Source organism: Lissotriton helveticus, chromosome 5_1, assembly GCF_964261635.1.
Source record: "Lissotriton helveticus chromosome 5_1, aLisHel1.1, whole genome shotgun sequence".
Taxonomy (NCBI): domain Eukaryota; kingdom Metazoa; phylum Chordata; class Amphibia; order Caudata; family Salamandridae; genus Lissotriton; species Lissotriton helveticus.
The window spans coordinates 288,976,148-288,996,353 of NC_136065.1; the positions used below are offsets into that span (position 1 = coordinate 288,976,148).

Genomic DNA, 20,206 nt, shown 5'->3' on the forward strand with positions numbered 1-20,206 from the left:
GGTAAGCAGACGGAAAGTGATCCTCTTATTGACGGGTAGCCAGTGGAGGTCTTTAAGGTGACCAGAGATGTGTTCGTTGCGTGGGATGTCTAATATGAGCCTGGCTGAGGCGTTTTGGATTCGTTGGAGTTTCTTCTGGAGTTTAGCGGTGGTGCCTGCGTAGAGGGTGTTTCCGTAGTCCAGTCGGCTCGTGACCAGAGCGTGGGTGACTGTTTTCCTTGTTTCGGAGGGGATCCAGCGAAATGTTTTTCTGAGCATGCGAAGAATGTTGAAGCAAGAAGAGGATACGGCGCTGACTTGTCTGTTCATTGAGAGTGAAGAATCCAGGATGACGCCAAGGTTCCGTGCGTGGTCTGTCGGGATGGGTGCTTTTCCAAGGGCTTCCGGCCACCAAGAGACGTCCCATGCAGAGGGGGATGTACCTAAGATGAGGACTTCTGTTTTGTCTGAGTTCAGTTTCAGACGGCTTTGTTTCATCCATTCAGCAACTTCTTTCATTCCTTCGTGTAGGTTAGTTTTGGCGGTGCTGGGGTCATTGGTGAGAGAAAGGATCAGTTGGGTGTCGTCCGCGTAAGAGATGTTGAGGTTGTGTTGGCGTGCGATGGCCGCGAGGGGGCTCATGTATACGTTGAAGAGGGTGGGACTGAGTGAGGATCCTTGGGGTACGCCGCAAATGATTTCAGAGGCCTCGGACTTGAATGGAGGAAGGCGGACTCTCTGGGTTCTTCTGGTGAGGAACGAGGTGATCCATTCAAGTGCTTTTCCTTGAATTCCGATGTTATTGAGGCGTTGTAGAAGGGTCCTGTGGCAGACTGTATCGAATGCTGCAGAGAGGTCGAGGAGGATGAGGGCGACTGTGTCTCCATTGTCCAGTAGAGTTCGAATGTCGTCTGTTGCTGCGATGAGGGCGGTCTCAGTGCTGTGTTTTGCTCGGAAGCCAGATTGTGAGGGGTCGAGGGATTTGTTGGCTTCGAGGAAGGCGGCGAGCTGGTTGTTGACGGCTTTCTCGATGACTTTGGCCGGGAATGGAAGAAGCGAGATGGGGCGGTAGTTTTTGAGTTCGGTGGGGTCCGCTGTTGGTTTTTTCAGAAGGGCGGTGAGTTCAGCGTGTTTCCAGTCTTCAGGGAAGGTAGCGGAGTTGAAGGAGCAGTTGATGACGTCTCGGAGGTGCGGTGCTATGACGGAGTCTGCTTTGTTGAAGATGTGGTGAGGGCATGGGTCTGTGGGGGATCCTGAGTGGATGGAGTTCATCAGGCGGATGGTGTCCTCAGTGGAGATTGGGTTCCAAGCGTTAAGGGTGTTCACGGGGGGAAGAGGGTCAGCAGATGGTAGGGTGGGTTGGTTTCCGGGTTGGTTGTCAAAGCTGTTGTGGATGTCTGCAATCTTGTTGTGGAAAAAAGAGGCTAGGGAGTCGCAGAGGGTTTGAGAGGGGGTGATGTCGTTGGAGTTGGCCGAGGGATTGGAAAATTCCTTGACGATGTTGAAAAGTTCCTTGCTGTTGTGGGCGTTGTTGTCAAGTCGATCCTTGAATGCTGTTTTCTTGGCTTTTCGGATCAGTTGGTGGTGAGTGCGGGTGGCGCTTTTGAAGGCGTCCTTGGTGCTGGTGGTTGGGTCTTTTTTCCAGGCCTTTTCGAGGGAGCGGCAGAGTTTCTTGGACTTCTTGAGATCATCGTTGAACCATGAGGCCTTCTTGCTGCCAGGTTTGCTTTGACGTTTTTTCAGTGGGGCTAAGGTGTCGGCGGTGTTGGATAACCATAGGGTGAGGTTGGCGACGGCTTCGTTGGCGTTAGAAGAGAGGGCTGGGGAGTTTCGAAGGAGCGATGCGGAGATTTGGTCTGTGGTGATTTTCTTCCAGTTTCTTTGCAGGGTAGGTTGAGAGTGGTTGATGGGTTTCGGCTTGTTGTAGGTGAAGTGAACGCAGCTGTGGTCGGTCCATAGGAGATCCGTAGTGTGGCTGAAGGAGACATGATTGCTGGATGTGAAGATGGGGTCGAGTGTGTGACCTGCGATGTGGGTGGGGGAAGTGACTAGTTGTTTAAGTCCTAGGTTGGAGAGGTTGTCCAAGAGGGTGGTGGTGTTGCGGTCGTTGATCTTTTCAAGGTGAAAGTTGAGGTCTCCCAGAAGGATGTAGTCTTTGGAAGGGAGCGTGTGTGGAGTGACGAAGTCCTCGATGTCTTCACTGAATTTTGCGCGGGGTCCTGGTGGTCTGTAGAGGAGGGTGCCTCTGAGTGTGGTCTTGGGGTCGATGTGGATCTGGAAGTGAAGGTGTTCGGAGTTGGCGAGGTTGGCGTCAGAGCTGGTTGAGATGCGGATTGATTTCTTATGGACGATAGCGATTCCTCCTCCTGTGTGGCTGGTACGGTCTTTGCGGGTGATTTTGTAGTCTTCAGGGATGGCAATGGTGATGTCTGGTGCGGAGGAGGCATTCATCCATGTTTCCGTAAGGAAGGCGACGTCTGGAGAGAAGGTGTCTAGTAGGTTCCAAAGGTCAATGGCGTGCCTGTGCACCGATCGAGTGTTGAGAAGGATGAATTGTAGGTGGTTGGGATCGGGATTCTGTGGTGTGGTCGTAGTGGAGATGTTGTCGGTGCCGCTGAATCTGCAGGAGTAGCAGGAGAAAGGTCCATGGGTGTGTCCAGGAGCGGCTTGGACGCAGTTGGGGGCGCGACCGGGGTCAAGGGCTAGGAGGGAGGCGGCATCATATGTAATGCGGGGGGGCTGGGGAGCGCGAGGGGCATGGGGTCTGGCGCTGGGCGCGGTCCAGGCGCGGACGGGCGTAGACGGGCTTACCTTTGGCGCACCTTCGGCGCGGGTTGGGCGCGAACGCTGCGCGTAAATGCTGCGCGCGGGAACTGCTGTCATATATGGATAGTGGGGAGGGGGAGGGGCGAGGGCGGTTCAGCTGGGAGGCGGGGCGGGCTTGGGCGAGCACAAACAACAACACCCAAAATGGCAGCGGAGGGGAGGGTGGAGAACAGCGCTGGGGACAGTCGCGCCAAATGTGGAAGGCTCTGCGCAGGTAGAGCGGGTCAGGGGAACACAGGTTCAAGAGATATTGTCCAATCGCAAAAGAGTATAATCGGAGCAGCGAGGAGTGCAGCACAATGCCAATAAACAGAAAGCACAATCAATTAAGTGCGGAGCAGCGAGCAGGGCAGTGCTATGCAAGTAAACGGATGGAACAATCAATTAAGTGCGGGACAGCGAGCGTGGCAGCGCTATGCTAGTAATCAGGAATGCAATTGATGAAATGCGGAGCAGCGAGCAGGGCAGCACTAAGCTAGGAATCAGGAATGCAATTGATGAAATGCGGAGCAGCGAGCAGGGCAGCACTATGCTAGGAATCAGGAATGCAATTTATGAAATGCGGAGCAGAGAGCAAGGCAGCACAGGCTTGTACAACGATACCGGGTCTCGCCAGGGAGACTAGGGAGCGACCACTCAGCACGGCGGTGGAGAGGGGATCACAGCGCTTTTGGGTATGGAGGCGCTGGATATCGTCAGTGGGAGGGCGGTTCAGCTGGGAGGCGGGGCGGGCTTGGGCGAGCACAAACAACAACACCCAAAATGGCAGCGGAGGGGAGGGTGGAGAACAGCGCTGGGGACAGTCGCGCCAAATGTGGAAGGCTCTGCGCAGGTAGAGCGGGTCAGGGGAACACAGGTTCAAGAGATATTGTCCAATCGCAAAAGAGTATAATCGGAGCAGCGAGGAGTGCAGCACAATGCCAATAAACAGAAAGCACAATCAATTAAGTGCGGAGCAGCGAGCAGGGCAGTGCTATGCAAGTAAACGGATGGAACAATCAATTAAGTGCGGGACAGCGAGCGTGGCAGCGCTATGCTAGTAATCAGGAATGCAATTGATGAAATGCGGAGCAGCGAGCAGGGCAGCACTATGCTAGGAATCAGGAATGCAATTGATGAAATGCGGAGCAGCGAGCAGGGCAGCACTATGCTAGGAATCAGGAATGCAATTTATGAAATGCGGAGCAGAGAGCAAGGCAGCACAGGCTTGTACAACGATACCGGGTCTCGCCAGGGAGACTAGGGAGCGACCACTCAGCACGGCGGTGGAGAGGAATCAGACTCCAACCTGGGCGGCATGCGGCGCCTGATCTTAACAGTTTCATCCGTCCAATTGAATACATCCTCCGGAGATTCAAAGAAGAGAGTACGGGACTGATACACCACCCGCAGTTTGGCTGGATACAGCAGTGCGTAGGGAAGTTTCAGCTCATGGAGACGGGCCTTAGCTGCCATGAATGATTGTTGTTTCTGCTGGACTAGTCTTGTATAGTCCGGGAGTATGAGGATGCAAGTGTTTTCATACAACAGAGGTTCCTTGATTCTAGCTTGTTTTAAGATTGCATCCCTGTCATGGCAATTCAAAATCTTGGTAATGACAGGCCTCGGTCTGGCACCCTGGGGCGGTTTCTGCATCGGGGCCCTATGTGCCCTTTCGATGACAAAACAACCGTACAGCGACTCTAGAGGGGGCCAGCTCACCAACCACCTAGTGAGGAACTGTTCCATGTCCCCCCACACCCCCTTCACATCCTTCAGGGAAACCAACGAAACGGAGGTTGTTTCTCCTGGCCCTGCCCTCTGCCTTGTCCACCCGTGAGGCCAGGCCTCTGGTGATCGACTCCAGTGATGTGACCTGTTTCTGCAATGTGGCTACTGAATCCTCTACTCCTGAGACTCTGGTTTTGGCCTCAGTAATGCGCTCCACCGCATTTTTAAGATCTTGCCTCCGAAGAGTAACGTCGGAGCCCACCTCGCCAATCTTTGGTTCCAGTGCGGCCCTAGACTGTGTGGTGGCTGCCATGAGCACGGCATTGTCTGGGATGCCCCCATGTGCCCCTCCCTGGTCTGCAGCAGAGGCCCCCGATCCAGTGAAGCGGTCCAATGTGCTCTGCTTGGCAGATCCTCCCACTGGTTTGTCTTTTGTCTCGATGGCGTACGGACGCCTAACTTCTGAGATGACGGTTTCGCAGCCCCCTAGCCAGGCCTCAAGCTCAAATCACCGTGACTCTGTACGCCACCCGCTGATCTTCACTCACGTGGTCTCAACTGATAATATCCGCACAGCTTCAGGCCTCTTGTAGTACAGGACGCGGGTGGAAACCTCCTGCCCACAAGCCACACCAGGCACTATCCCGAACGCTTCCGCAGACAGGTGCCCCCCCCCCAATGGGTGGCCTGCACTGGAAGAGGGTGCAAACACCCCCGCCCCTAGGATGACCTACTGATTAGCACTCCCTGACCAGCTCCCGCCTTTGAAATGCATGCAAATCTGGCTCCCCTCCCAAGAGAGGAAGCCATCCCCCTTTTTATCCGGAGCCCTTTGGGACCTGGACAGGCAGGAAATTAGCTAGTCACATGTGTGTGCCCTCACCCAGCTAGTACCACCCCTAAAGTGGCCTGTCCTGATGTGGGTACAACTTTTCAGAAGTGGCCATCTTTGTGTTGGCCCACTTAGGAACCCCGGGACAGGGTTATGACCACTTTCTACAGGAAGTAGTCATATAGGAGGTGTTATGACCCCAAGGGTATGTAGCCTGTTGTCTGCTACCCTACACTCCCCTTATTCCCCTAAATTGATTAATTAAGGGAGTCCCTGGCTTCAGGAAATAAGATCTTGCCAACCTTAAATACAAAGGAGGACGTGAAGAGCCGCATCTTGTAAGAACTGAAGACCCAGTTACTGACCTGGCGCCAACCCTGCCAGTCTGCCTGCTGACTTCGATAATTGTGCCACAAGTCTACGGGTCCTGCAGCTGTTAAGTCCCCAAAGGCCGGGAGAACTGGCAGCACTTCCCCCAGGAACCAAGACCTTCCGAGAAGTAGCAGACCTGCCAAAGACTCCTGTGAGGACTTTGTGACAGCAGAAACCCGACACCTAAAGACCCCACTACACCCGTCGCTTAAAGCCCAATTTGAAGTGGGTGTCATCGTGGGTACCCCAGCCCTCCAGAGACCGAGGCAACCATGGTTTCGCCTACAGTGAACTCCGACGTTGCCTGCAGCCTTTGCATGCAAGCCCCCTCTTCTGCGACTTCTCCCTATAAGGAAAAACCCGACGCCAAAAGACACATCTTCACCTGTCGCCCCTGGGCAGTGGAGAAGAGGACCAAAGGTGTCCCTATGTCCCAGAGCATCGTGGGGCTGAGCCCCCCCTGTTAGTTCTGCAGCCACCTTACGCGAAGCCCGATCCCATTGAATAACATTGGGCACTCAACGCTGTTTTGCACTCCTGCACCTGGCCGGTCTAGTGCCACCAGTGGTGTTCTGCTGGTGCTGCCTTGGACCTTGCCCACAACTCACCTTAACTCCTGGAGATTGGTCTCGCAAGTCGCTGTACTGTGCCTTAATGCCACTTTGACTTTTCCTCCCATAGAATAACATTTCAGCTTCTAAAAATTGAACTGCCGACTTTTTGAACAGAAAGGAATTTCTATTTAAAAATATTCATGGTATTTTTATACATTGGTATAGATTTCCTTATTGAGTTGTCTCATTTATTGACCAGTGTGTGTATTTTCAGATGTCTTGCATTCCTCTGTGATAATAAAGCCTTAGGCTGCTAGACCACACTACCCCTTGGAAGGGCACCTTGGGATTGCCATAGCAAGCCCCCTGTCAACTCGTACGGGAACCCCTGGACTCTACACAATATATCTCATTTTGATATATCATATAAAGAGACTGCTTCCTACACCCACACTACCACATAAGAGAGCATTTAGTGTTTTGCCTCTGTAAACCAATAAGGGTTGCCTGGACTCTCTGCACAGTGTACCTCGTTTTGGTGCGCTATATAGAGAGCCAGCTTCCTACAGACTCCAACTGAGAACAAGCATTGGAAATGCAATAGGTCTCGCAGCATTAGAGTTAGTGCTTTTAGAATTGTTTATGGGTTTTTTGTTGTAAATCTTTAGCTTTTTTATTTCTTGTAGCCAATGCTAAAGAATTACAAATCAAAAAAGCCATAAACAATTGTAAAAGCTTTAACTAAAAATCCTCTGAGACCTATTGCACTGTGTGAGGGTGAGGTGTTGAGGGTGAGTGAGGGTGAGGGTGAGTGAGGGGTTGAGGGTGAGTGAGGGGTTGAGGGTGAGTGAGAGTGAGAGTGAGTGAGGGTGAGGGTGAGTGAGGGTGATTGTGAGTTAGGGTGAGGTGTTGAGGGTGGGTGAGGGTGAGGGTGAGGGGTTGAGGGTGAGTGATGATGAGTGAGGGTGAGTGAGGGGTTGAGGGTGAGTGAGGGTGAGTGAGGGTGAGTGAGGGTGAGTGAGGGTGAGTGAGAGTGAGGGTGAGTGAGGGTGAGTGAGAGTGAGTGAGGGTGAGGGGTTGAGGGTGAGGGGTTGAGGGTGAGGTGTTGAGGGTGAGGTGTTGAGGGTGAGGGGTTGAGGGTGAGTGAGTGTGAGTGAGTGAGGGTGAGGTGTTGAGGGTGAGTGAGTGAGGTTGAGGGGTTGAGAGTGAGTGAGGGTGAGGTGTTGAGGGTGAGGAGTTGAGGGTGAGGGGGTGAGGGGTTGAGGGTGAGGGGTTGAGGGTGAGGGCGAGTGAGGGTGAGGGGTTGAGGGGGTGAGGGTGAGGTGTTGAGGGTGAGTGAGTGAGGGTGAGGCTGAGGTGTAGAGTGTGAGTGAGAGTAAGAGTGAGGGTGATTGAGGGTTTCAGTGTTAGTGAGGGTGAGGGGTTGAGGGTGAGTGAGGGTGAGTGAGGGTGAGGGTGAGTGAGGGTGAGGGGTTGAGGGTGAGTGAGGGTGAGGGGTTGAGGGTGGGTGAGGGTGAGTGAGGGGTTGAGGGTGAGTGAGGGTGAGTGAGGGTGAGGGGTTGAGGGTGAGTGAGGGTGAGGCGTTGAGGGTGGGTGAGTGAGGGTGAGGGGTTGAGGGTGAATGAGGGTGGGTGAGGGGTTGAGGGTGAGTGAGGGTGAGGGTGAGTGAGGGTGAGTGAGGGTGAGGGTGAGTGAGGTTGAGGGTGAGTGAGGGTGAGGGGTTGAGGGTGAGTGAGGGTGAGGGGTTGAGGGTGAGTGAGGGTGAGGGGTTGAGGGTGAGTGAGGGTGAGGGTGGGTGAGGGTGAGTGAGGGTGAGGGTGGGTGAGGGTGAGTGAGGCTGCTGTGGTGGTGCTGAGTGATGCTGGGGTTGCGCTGAGTGGTGCTGTGGTGGTGCTGAGGTGGTGCTGAGTGATGCTGTGGTGGTGCTGAGTGGTGCTGAGTGTTACCTTCACATCCTTCCTTCACATCAGAAATATCTGTGACTGTTCCTATTGTGATTATCAAGCAGATCGCAATGCAGTTAAATTCAGTGGGGTACACCCAATAATCACGAATATCCATGTCTCCATGAACATTATAGAATTTACATAAATTATATGGGTTAGGGAATAGACAGGGTATCATTGATATCAACGGACTTATAGAACATTCGCAACCTGCAATCTCTAGGGGTAAGTGTTCATCCAGGAACTAAAACTTTTTTCTTTGAAGTCTGTCCGACACACAGAAAACAAAAGTAGCCACTGACATGAAGTCACAGGATCCTCCACACCCAACACATCGGTTGCCCTGACAGCTACGTGAAAATGGATACCAAAAGCACACAAGTAAAAAATCGCTCTGCATAACAAACTGCTTGCTTTTAGAGAATATCACAACTTCACAGAATATACGAAATCCACTTCAAAGGATTTACAAATAAACCTGTTCGCCAGCTCAGCTGGCTCAAGTCGGTAAAACACATTAAAAACAAGCCAGATAAAGAAATATGGGCAAAGTGAACAAGGACAAAGAGGTAAAAGAGAAACACGACAACAGTGGCCCGAAGTAGATAAAATTGTGGCAAAATAGAAAAACTGTGGCACAGAAAACAGGGCAGAAATTCATATCTGGCGTTTGCATAACAAACTAAATCTCAGCATAATTGTTATGGAAACTTTTACCAAAACAAATATTTTGCTGGCAGGTTAATAAAACCCACAATAAGTATTGGCGTTTTGATAGAGAACAGTGTTGAAAATCAGGGGCTGACCCCCTATATGCCTTGGCGCTTTCACTGGAGGGACTTCCCATGGTTGGGGGGGGAGGAAACCTTACTGCCCAGCAGCTGGCCGTAGCTTTGCAGACCTGATGAGCAGGGAGGGTGTGCGAGGGGTGAGCGAGGAGGGGCTGGGAGGGAAACTGAGGCAGGCAGCGGAAGTCTGGGGAGGAAAGAAAAGAAGCCAAAGATAAATAAATAAATAAATAAATACACTCGGTCGGCCGCGAGCGTCGTCTTCAATGCGGCGCTCAGGATACTTTACAGCTCAGCAGCTGGTCAAATGGACGTTGGTATACTCCCCATAGGGTACTGCTACATGAATAACACACTGTGTAGCTTTGCAGACCTGATGAGCGAGGAGGGGGTGCGAGGGATGAGTGAGGAGGGGGTAGCAGGAAAACAGCAGGAGCAGGCAGCGGATGTCTGGAGAGGAAAGAAAAGAAAACAACAAAACAAAAAAACAAGCAAAAAACTACTGCGCGACTATGAAAAACAAAAGCTAATTCAGCTCTTGACCACATACAAACTATGACACGATTTAATGTGTTACCACATTTACTGCTCAGTTCCCCCACACACAAATAGAAATATAATCTGGCATCAATGGCCTAGCAGCACTGTATTAAAAAAAATGCAAACATTATTAGGCATACTTCTTATGAAGCATGCCTCGATGATGGAGCGGGGTCACCTATGTGAGAAAGTAAATTTTGTGGCCTGTACGCGTGCATCATCGGTAATAGCAATAATATTAGCAGCGGATGCTTGCGAGTCGGCCTTCTAAAGCCTTTAATTTAGCGCTCTGACGTGATGTGATAGCGCTACGTGAAACAATGAACGACGCTGTAGGAGCTTACACAGCACATACAGTCGAAGACTTGGAGTCAACCATTTCCACAATCTTTCTAGTCCTAGTCAGGGGAGAAGTATTAAACCATCTGCAGTCTCCCGTGCCCCTCCCCTTGCACAATATAGCGAAGATCAACGATATACTCTGGCTGCTGCAAGAAATAGGTACGTTTATGCTTTACAAGTTAGCAGGCAGTAAGCAGCGCTGCTGCGCATGTTCTAGCCCGTGCACTGTTGGAGGGCATATAACATGAGCAGCTATGAAGCGAAAGCCTGCATTTTTTAGAGGAATTTGACCTCACTCATCCAACCCATGAGGGTGCAGAATGGACAGCCAGAACTGTCGCACACATACCTTCGACATGGAACACTTGCACACAGCATGATAAATACGAGGCACTGTGATATTACACCATCCCCGATTTCACTGGGAATGGTGGAGGGGGTATAAATGTTTGTCTACCTGTAACACTCGCCATACGATTTTCCTTGACAACTTAAATTGCATGTGACACGAAAATGCATAGCTAACAACTCATCACGACACAAACGTTGCCACGTGGTTATGTTTAGTAAAAAAAACAAAAGTATTAAAGACGTTTGTCAGAACAAAAGCTCTAGCGTGATTAGAGCAAATAGGTGCAGAGATCAGAAGCTTTGGGAGTCTCCGGAATGTTTGGAACGGAGGGGGGAGGGACAGCAAAGAGAGTGGGGTGAAGGAGCGAGGGGGAGGAGAAGTCTGGGCAGGCAGGATGACTCAGGGGAGGGGGCGGAGCAGGGCAGAGCGGCATGTGGGTGTGAAGAACCGGGCCTTTGAAGTGAAGCTAAGCTTCACTTCAAAGGTGTCGGAGGAATGCGGGCGGCTGTGCACGCGCTTTTAAGCTCAATGCACATGCGCATTGAGCTTAAAAGTCACGGGCACTGCAAGGAATCGCCACGATTCCTTGCAAGTTAGATAAAGTCTGGATGAGCCCCTATAGTCTCGCTTGCTCGATGCGCATGCGCATCGACAGGCGAGACCTAAAAAACACCTCTCCATTCCCATACCATTGTTTCTGCTTTTGGAGCAGTTTTCACACCTAATTCAGGCCAAGTACACTTTGAGCGGTTACTGGAGAGCAAATGCAAATTTTCCTCCAGCATCTTCAAGCAAGGTAAAGGGAGCTTTCTTAAAGTTTCATTTCCAATTTATTTATTATAAATTCGACTCTACCATTAGATTGGCTTTTTATTAAATATAGAAATAAGACTTTGAATTGTGGGTTTAGCTGCCACTGGTTAAAAGTTATAGAATTACATGTATAATCCATGCTTTGACTCTTCCTATGTGCCAGCTACAGCCTGGCTAGTAACTATCTTTTTGGGCCTAGTCACTTGAGAAACCTGCAATTTCTAATACCACAAATGTTCCACTTTTAAATATTATGCACCCTACTTTGTGTGCAACAATGTGCGCTTAGGGGTAATGTATTTAATATTTAAAATCACATTTTCCTATCTGTCAAAATGGTGATTTTGACAGGCCCAGGTTGCAGGGGTCAAGCTGCTGCTGCTGCCGATCGGCCAGAAGCCATGTTCTCACTGCCACTGGCACAATAGGTCCTGCAGTCAACAAGTGGCATGCAACTTTCTATACCAGCGGTGTATTCCTGCACCATAAACTATAACCGTATAGGAAAGTTAAATTTGGCAGTCAGTTTCTAAGCCAATGTATACATGTTTTATGGGTCAGACCGCATACACTAGGGACTGTATAGCAGTTTCCCAGTGTTGGAGTTCATGGTTACCAGCAGGTGAGTCTCCAAAAACAAATGAAATACTGATGCTGACCACCCAAAAATGGGTCACTTAGCAACACTAATGATTACATTTCTTATTTTCCTGTGTGATGGTTAGTTTTATGATTGCTCATTGTGGCTTTCACTCTTGACAAATCGTATAGAAGATTTCCAAATAGGGGAACAGAGTGCGACATGCAGTTGCAGGCTTGTGATTTATGGAATGTGAGAGAAATGCAAGCAGCGTATTTTCGTTATGGCACTGCTAGAAACAAATACTGCATTAACAAAAAGAAATAGTAATTTGCTTTTAACAGTGCGTGGGTTTCGGTAGCAGTCTCTCTGCGCTGACTCATGGTCACACGTATATCTTGATCAGTTAAAGTTTTATTGTATATGACTAAAATCTTCAGAGCAGTATAAGCACACACCTGCTGGTTTGCATTATAAACTTTCTTGTTATTTATAAACGCCTGTATTTATTTAGGGCATAAGGCTGGAGAAACACAGTGGAATATTCTTTACTAGTTTATCAACAAAGGAAAGGTGCGCATTTTGCTTCATTTGTACTATACCGTCCTACCTGGCTGGATACACAAAGTGCTTTCATTAGACTATGTTTTTACCTTGCTTACTACGGAATGTAAGCCTTTAAAGGTTAATTCATGCAAATAACTGGAAATCCCCAACAACTGCAGCTTCAGGAGACATTTACAGTAGTCCTTATTATTAGAAGATGAATCCAGGCTGTAATGAGCACTGTTGTACCTCAAGCTAAGTATTCCTCGAAACACCACATTTAGAATAAATACGGCTGCATGCGTCACGAGACACAGACCATTAGTTAACTTTGGTCTTCCCACACTCAGCTGCATATGGTTGCCTAGTCATTGTGGATCCTCATGAAAATTATCTGGGGTCCAGAGACCATCTGAGTACCATGTGGATAAAACCACCTCAGATGGAGGGGAGATATGTACAGAGTACTGTAAAGGTGAGTGCACAGAGGGGAATGTGTACATGTTTTGCTACAAAATGTCTTGTCTGTTGCAGGGAACCCCAGGGAATAATTGCTTGCTGCAATCCCATACCACCTCTTGTGCGACAACAGCTCAACGAACTGAACCTGCTCATCCTGCAGGCCCGAGAGATGCCTCTGCTCAAGGTGAGTCTCACCTCGATGGCAGGGTATAAGGATGGCGGTCATAGCCTCACACCTTCATGATGTACAGAATGTTGGCTACAGCCCTTACCATGTAATTATTGCAGCATGGTGGCTCCAAAGCCTTAATGCCAAGGTTGCTCTGAAGTGTAAAGACAAAGGAAATCTTATTAAAGCTGAAGGAGCTGAATGATTTGAGGGAATTATTTTAAATTTCTCCTAAAACAAAATCTTGTTTGTGGAGGTTGATCAACTTGTTAATAGTAGACCAGCTACAAGTGAAACTGAGGGCAAAAATTATAAAGTAAATTTAGCGCTAGGATTCAAAACAACCCTTGATGAGTTTGTCTTGCAAGCCATTTTGAGACTTCTGTTGCTGATTCTCCAGCACATGAAAGTTTGATATCGATATACATAGCACTATCCCACAGAGCTGGGACTCACACTCTGTTAACCTTGGAACCATCTTTCTATTTTCCTCTTCCTGGCTCTCTTTCTACAACGAATTACCTTACTGCTTCTAAATCATATACCATTAATCCACCTTGCTAACTCCTCTAACAAAGTTGTTATTCCATGACTGGTAATTCCTACTTTTTGCTTCCACCATATTACACTTTCCCTCCCACTCCACCCACACCAACTCATTCTCCACATTACATTATTCTTTACACTTTTCCCTACCATACCTCTCTCCGCAGCACCACTAACCTCTTTATTGGTCGCTCCTTCACTCCTCATATGTCCCTAGCTACCTTTTTCTACTGCCACCATACCTCCCGATATGTGCTCCACTTCTCTCCAATACTTAATCACTCTTCCTCCACTATCGCTCTTCCTCTCACTCCCAATGTTGCCTTTGGCCCTTCCCATGTTGATGTTACTCTCAAAGTTCCTGCTGTTGCTAGCTTCAGACTTCGCTTGTCTTCACACCCCCATCACTGTCTCAACGAAGTGTTTCTTGGAGCTGACCTGCTCTGTCCCCCTTACTCGACATGCAAAGATGAGTGACTGCAGCACTGTCACAAAGTCACCCGATCTTGGGATTTGAAGGTCTTGGGACAAAAAGTGTCTGTTGTGTGGATTTCTGACATGATAATAAATGACTAATTACGCTTTACTTTTTTCAAACCCCATAGTCTGAAATTCAGTGCAGTGTAAAGAAGCGAGGACCAAAGCCAGATACTGAGGTAGGAAATCCCCCCCCCTCCGTAGGTGCTGTGCACCTCCTTTTTTTCCTTTTCTTGAACTTCTGAGCATGAATAGTTCTGTATAGTGTACTACTTCAATGATTTCTTGATAAGGACAATGGGCATGAACAAAGTTTACTCAATAGCTGTGTTTATGACAATTTGAATTGTTTAGAGAGATATGTCTCTTATGTACATACATAAGCAAACAATTGTGGTATATATGGTCAACTCAATACAGAAACCATTTTCGGAAGCCAAGTTGTCTGCAGTTGTAAAACAGTTCAGCCCTCTGTATCTTACACAGCTGTTACCTTGCTACTGCCGAGCCCTCCCTGTCCACATGGCTAGGCGGCTTCATTTTATTATGTGACCCCCTATAACAACACTGCATTCTTCTCTTTTGACTTTAGAGAATTGAGTCTTTTCTGTTCAGCCCTCATGATGGATCCCAGGCACCTTTCTATGAAGTCCAAAACTTCTCCAGCTCAGGTAAGACAGCATAGTCTGTTGTTTTAACTTCAACAAAGAGCATTAGTTCATGGATATTGGCAACTTAGTGCAGATCATCCTGTGATTTTGTATAATAAATTGGAAAAACTGAGATCAGCAGGAGTATCTGTTTTTTTTTTTTTCCGGAGGACAGCCCTCTAGTCCAGACATGAGATTTTCTAACCGTGGGAGTATAGAAAGTGCAAAAAGATTAAGGAAGGGGCTAACCTTTCCAAGAGCCTGGTGTATAGAGGTCATGGCTCTGTTATGGTATTAGCAACAGGATATTAAGTTAAGGACAAAGTCATGGTTCCATGTGACCGCAGTATAAGAACTGAGGTACTGAACCTCTGATTGCATGCCGGGGGTTTGTGGCAGTAACACAGTTCTGTGTCCTCACAGATTGTAGGATACTGACTAGACAGGACTGCATTAGGGACTTGAATGTGGCAAGTTTTCATGTAAGAACTGTTTTGAGTAGTAGTTGGGTGATACACGAGGACTTAGTCTGAGAGTTTGGTGGAAAATTGCCCCTCCAGGGCTGATACTATGGTGAAAGTGTGAGCATACCAGCTGAGGCCGTGGTTGTGGGGCAGTTTCAGGATGCCATGTGAGGATTCAGATCAGTGTTGAGGTGCTATTGGAAGACTGATGTAACAGACTATTGTCATGATGTGAGCTCTATGTTTGCAAGTCTTCGGCAGAATGACATTTGAGAACAGAGTTTAGTATATAGAAGACTTGCCATTAACGTTCTATATTGTAGCAGAGCAGCAATCATTACGGCTGGTGGATGGGAGGGTAAGCATTAGGATTCCAAGTGAGAACTGGGATGTTGAGGCACTAGAAAGATTCCTTGTGAGTGCCAAGAGGATGATTAGCAAATAAAACCATGGATCTGACGCACTTTCTCGGTTTTCAGAACCAGCCCTACCTCTGAAGCGGGGAAGTCTGTTTTCTGAGGAGGATGAGGAGGAAAAGGCCCCACTCTCCAGCTCCTTATTTGCCCGGGCCAGCATCAGCATATTCAGTGTGAGTACTCGCCAGGATTGAGGTGTCTGAAATATTGCATGAGTCACTGAGTGTGTCCAGAGATGCAGGTATTGCAGGACATTTACTTGATACACAACCTGTAACCAGAGGCATGTGAGACCTATGGTCTGTGGTAGAGACACTGACTTTAGCAATTAAGCAAAAGGATGATGAGCTAAAATCGGAGTGCCTCTGTTAGTAGTGCAGTTTCCTTGCAAATAGGATCCTATTCAATTTGAGCCATTAATATGCCTGACCAGGGCTAGAGTCAATTTTCAATCTTATTTGTTTACTTGTAGACCCATATGCCCTCTCTAGTGTCCCATAAGGGAGCCAGAACTGCCCTTTTCGATGGCTGTTTACACTCTGAAAGGCAAAACACTTTTTTAATTTGAACTCAACACAAACATTTCTTATGTAGTTTGTGCATAGAACTAATATGAAATTGGAAAAAAATTCTAAAATGTTGACATTTACATAAGATTTGTAAAAGAAATCTCTAGCAATGTATTAGTGTGTCCTAGAAAGCAGGCTGCTACTATACATTTCCCAGAATGTTCTGGATTCAAAATGGTCTCTTCATCCCCTCGGGACCTTCATTTATGCAGGAGGTGTTTCTGGTCAAACCGCTCCTTGTCTGAATTTGCCATTGTTCATCCAGTTAGTTAGTAATTTGGCACAATTAAAGAATGTTCATTATGCTCACAATTTGTCTAGTTTACCTCCTGCCCAGAATAACGTTGTTAATTTACTTTTTCCCTCTGGTTTTATCTTGAAACACATGCAGGAATACTGACTCCTATTAATAGACATCTGTGAATTGACTGCCTCATATCCATTAGTCATTTAATTAATTCTGTGCAGAACGAAACTTGTTTGTATGTAGGTGGCTGGTCCCATACAATATCGTTAAGTGTTGTTGTTGCAACTCCTTGCATTTATTTGGTGAGGGTTCAGGTCTGCAAATGTAGCACTCACTTGTTGCTCTGGTGTGCAAATGCAGCTATGTCTAATACTAGTCCCTTTACTGTCCAGAATATCCTTTTTGTTTGTCTTCCCGTGTTCGAGATTCTTTAACATTGACACTTTTTATAGAGTTTTAACATTTGGGCCACAGAAAAACATGCTCTTGTTGCCCATGTGATTGTGTGTCTTTATCTGGTTAGTTTTGTATACACATTTAATTCTTGTTCTAATTTTTGTTTGGGGCCCAGAAGGTAGGTTCTGTGCAGAGTGTTTCATTCAGTTGATCTTGGAAAGTGTAGAGCTGCTTAAATACGCCATGTATTTATTTTGGCTGACATTTTTAGGTCGAGCCTAGGCAGAGCTTGTGGTGTCTCTTCGAGACATTTTTACACTTTGTGGGCTTACAGCGCCTAGATTGCCTTTTTATTTGTTACTTCGATTGTCCTTTAAAAAGGCTTGCTTGCTAATGGATAATTTTTTCTCTTTGTCCCTCCTTGTTGTCACTTGTTTCCTTCCATGGAGCAGGGCCTAACTACCGTTTGCTGTTCATCTGTTTGTTTTGGGGCACTATTTTTTAGTTTCTTGCTTGTGTTTGGCGAAGCTTACCTTTTTTGGGGGGGCTCCCCAAGGTAGCTTAAAGGCATCATCTTTCAGGCCATCTCCCTTATCCATGGCGCTGCTTTTCGGTTTAACCCTCTGCCAGTTTCTTCGCGACTGCAAAACATTCCTCAGTAAAGTTGTATGTTAAAAGAAGTTGCTTTGCCAGATCAGTTTTGAGGGGGCTCTACCATTCCATAGCAGGGGGTTCGCAGGACTTGAACGCAGGTTTACAATCCTCAGACGTTCATCCTTGCAAAAACGCCTCGTATCCGTAGTTTAGCCGTGTTCCCGTGGCGGCTGCTTCTGTGTTAGTAGAGTTTCACACCACCCTTCCCTTTTCGCAGTGTGGGCTGCAGCGCTGCCTAGCTTACACGGAGCGGCCCTTGAGAGCCGGGTTTGCTCGTCTGCCACCCCTGCCTCCCACAGGATCCTCGCTCCGCAGTGGCTGTCGGTGATAGTGAGTAGTGCCTGATGGGCTTCTGGTTGGCGCACTGCACAGTAAAAAATTGTGTTCTCAGCACCCCTTTAGTGAAGCTTCGTCGAGTTCACAACGGCGCTGTTCGCATTGACGGCTGCATCTGCTGTAATAGCGCTCTTTAGCAATTGCTTCCTTAGCTGCGGGTGAGCAGAGTTCTGCAATGGCTCTTACGGTTGTATTCACCCTCAAAAATGTGTGTACAAGTCAACCATTCATGGTTTCTTGTCTGCCATCTGCACGCAAATGCCAGAGCTATGCCATATTTGTAGGGAATGTGTGTCTTCAGCTGGGGAGGAAAATGGCCTTCTGTGCCTCTGTTGATCATAATAAATGGACGAACCACACTTGCATGACAGGCTAAAACTCTGTCCTGGTTTAGCGGCCCTAAGCTTGTCTCAAAACAGTTAATGTTTATAAGGACACATAGTCACACAGTCTCCACGGGTCTGTTTTTATGAAACAACAGTGAGAATGCGGCCTCCCTTCCTGTTCTTTTATTTTGCTAAGTGTAACCCATGTTGACCATCAAGCTTTGTAAAGACAGTCTGGAGAAGTACGGACTAGGTAAATAATGTTGTAGAATGCAGCGCCACGGTGCACAACTTTTTACCACGTTTTTTTATATGATTTATTTGACATTTTGTTGGGTTTTGCATGCTGGTAGTGTTTGTTTACCCATCTCTAAAATCGAGCCAGAATAGTGAATAACTTACTTCACTGATTTGCTTGGGTACCGCTAATGCTAGTCTCAGGAAAATATATAACTTTACTCCCACTAGAATTACTTTTGCGGGTGATGTGTGTGTGTGTGTGTAAGAGCTTGTGGTGCTGGTGTACAATTCTATTAATCAAAGTATTGGCTTCTTGGTGCTGCTTCAAAGCTTTCCTTGGTTCTGCATCCAGCTATTATATATTCATGGGATGAATTGGTGATCTGTCTCAAGTTCCAAGGCGACAGATGTTAACATCACTGAACCCTCCCCCAAGTTTGGCAAAAATCTTCGAAGCCTGGATGGTGATAGCGGGTACTGAAGGCAAGGGAGAACGTGTTTTAAAGTGTCCGTTTATGAACCACCTTCGTGCATACGGATGCATACTTGGTGCTGCACACGATTTCCATCAGTTTTATGTTCTCATTTGGACATTTTTTTTCCGCATGCTGGTAGTGTTTGATTACCCATCTATGAAATCAAGCCAGACTAGAGAATCACTTACTTCACTGATGTGCTTTGGTACCGTTAATGCTCATCTCATGAAAATATATACCTCTCCCCACAGTAGAATTACTTTTGCTGTTAATGTGTGTGTAAGAGCTTGTGAAGCTGCTGTATATTTCAGTTAATAAAAGTATTAGCGTCCTGTTGCTGGTTCAAAGCTTGCCTTGGTTCTGCTTTCAGCTATTATATATTCACGGGATAACTTAGCGGTCTACCTCGAGTTCCAGGGGGCTGATGTCAACATCATTGGACCATCCCCCACGTTTGGCAAAAATATTGGGCTGCATATGGATGTATACTTGGTGCTATGCACGATTTACCATCCGCATTGCAAAACACACAAAATGATCATAGACCATGTAACGTTTGAGACGTCAGTCCGTGTTGGTTGTTAGTCAGAAGACTTGCATTATAAGTTTGATTTACTTCTTTTTGTTACCTTGTAATTAGCAAATGGATGCCCGGGCATGCAAAGTTCACTTTGTTAAAAGTCCTACTGGTTGGGTCAAGGATGGGACCTCAAGTTTGCCCTGTCAGAGGCACATATTTCCCTAATTCTTTTAGTTTGCTTTTTGGTGTATGCAGATCTGCATATGGGTGGGGAAAGCAGATCTACCAATACCATGCTATCAAGAAGTACAAAACAGAATTTGAGACAAATGGACGAACACGTAGGCTAAATGTTTATATGCAAGTCAAGTCAATAAGTCTTTATTGCGAATTTTCATCATAAAAGACATACTATACAATACGAAAATCCAACATGACATCCATTTCATACATAATAAAATTGAATATCCCAGTATGTAAGCACATAAAAATATAAATAGATAAAAGAATGCTAAAACCAATGCTAAAAAGGTATATATGCAATAAAAACCAAAAAAGGATTTATTTGATGCATTATTTACAACACATAACATCTAACATGCATCAATTATTCTGCACAACATTAAAATGTAATTAGAACACAATCTACAAATACAACAGACACACACTACTGTACAAACAAGCAAAAAAAATTATCCAAAACTCTCAATGGCTAGACCTATTGGCTTTACCAATGCTTGTTGAGAGCTGCTTTTAAAGATAGTATTGAGTATGAAGGACTGTAAAGATGTTTAATCCTATGTTTTGTTCAATTGGCTTTATTCTGTCATTCTTCAATGTATTATTTTACATTCCATCTTTTTATTACCTCACTGGATCCAAATAAACTACTTAATGACCATGGATTATCATATTATATTTCCTGTGATTGCCATTTCAGGAAACTACTCGGCACATAATTCAGCTTTTACTTATAGGTCAGTGAGAATGGACTTGCAAGGCAAAAGGATTTTGGCGTGCCAGGTGTCGGTCAGTCACTGCAACATTTAGAAGAAGCCTTCAGTGCTAGGTTCTGAAT

At 47.0% G+C, this 20,206-nt stretch overlaps 1 protein-coding gene across 1 annotated transcript in view; it reads left to right on the top strand.

The window, feature by feature from the left end:
* Positions 1–20,206, top strand: part of EXOSC10 (exosome component 10) — a 138,659-nt gene that overhangs the window by 88,336 nt on the left and 30,117 nt on the right. Inside the window, exons 14-17 of the mRNA XM_078642236.1 lie at positions 12,715–12,826; positions 13,963–14,013; positions 14,427–14,505; positions 15,428–15,537. Of these exons, the coding sequence (XP_078498362.1) occupies positions 12,715–12,826; positions 13,963–14,013; positions 14,427–14,505; positions 15,428–15,537 (352 nt within the window). The remainder of the gene's footprint in view (positions 1–12,714; positions 12,827–13,962; positions 14,014–14,426; positions 14,506–15,427; positions 15,538–20,206) is intronic.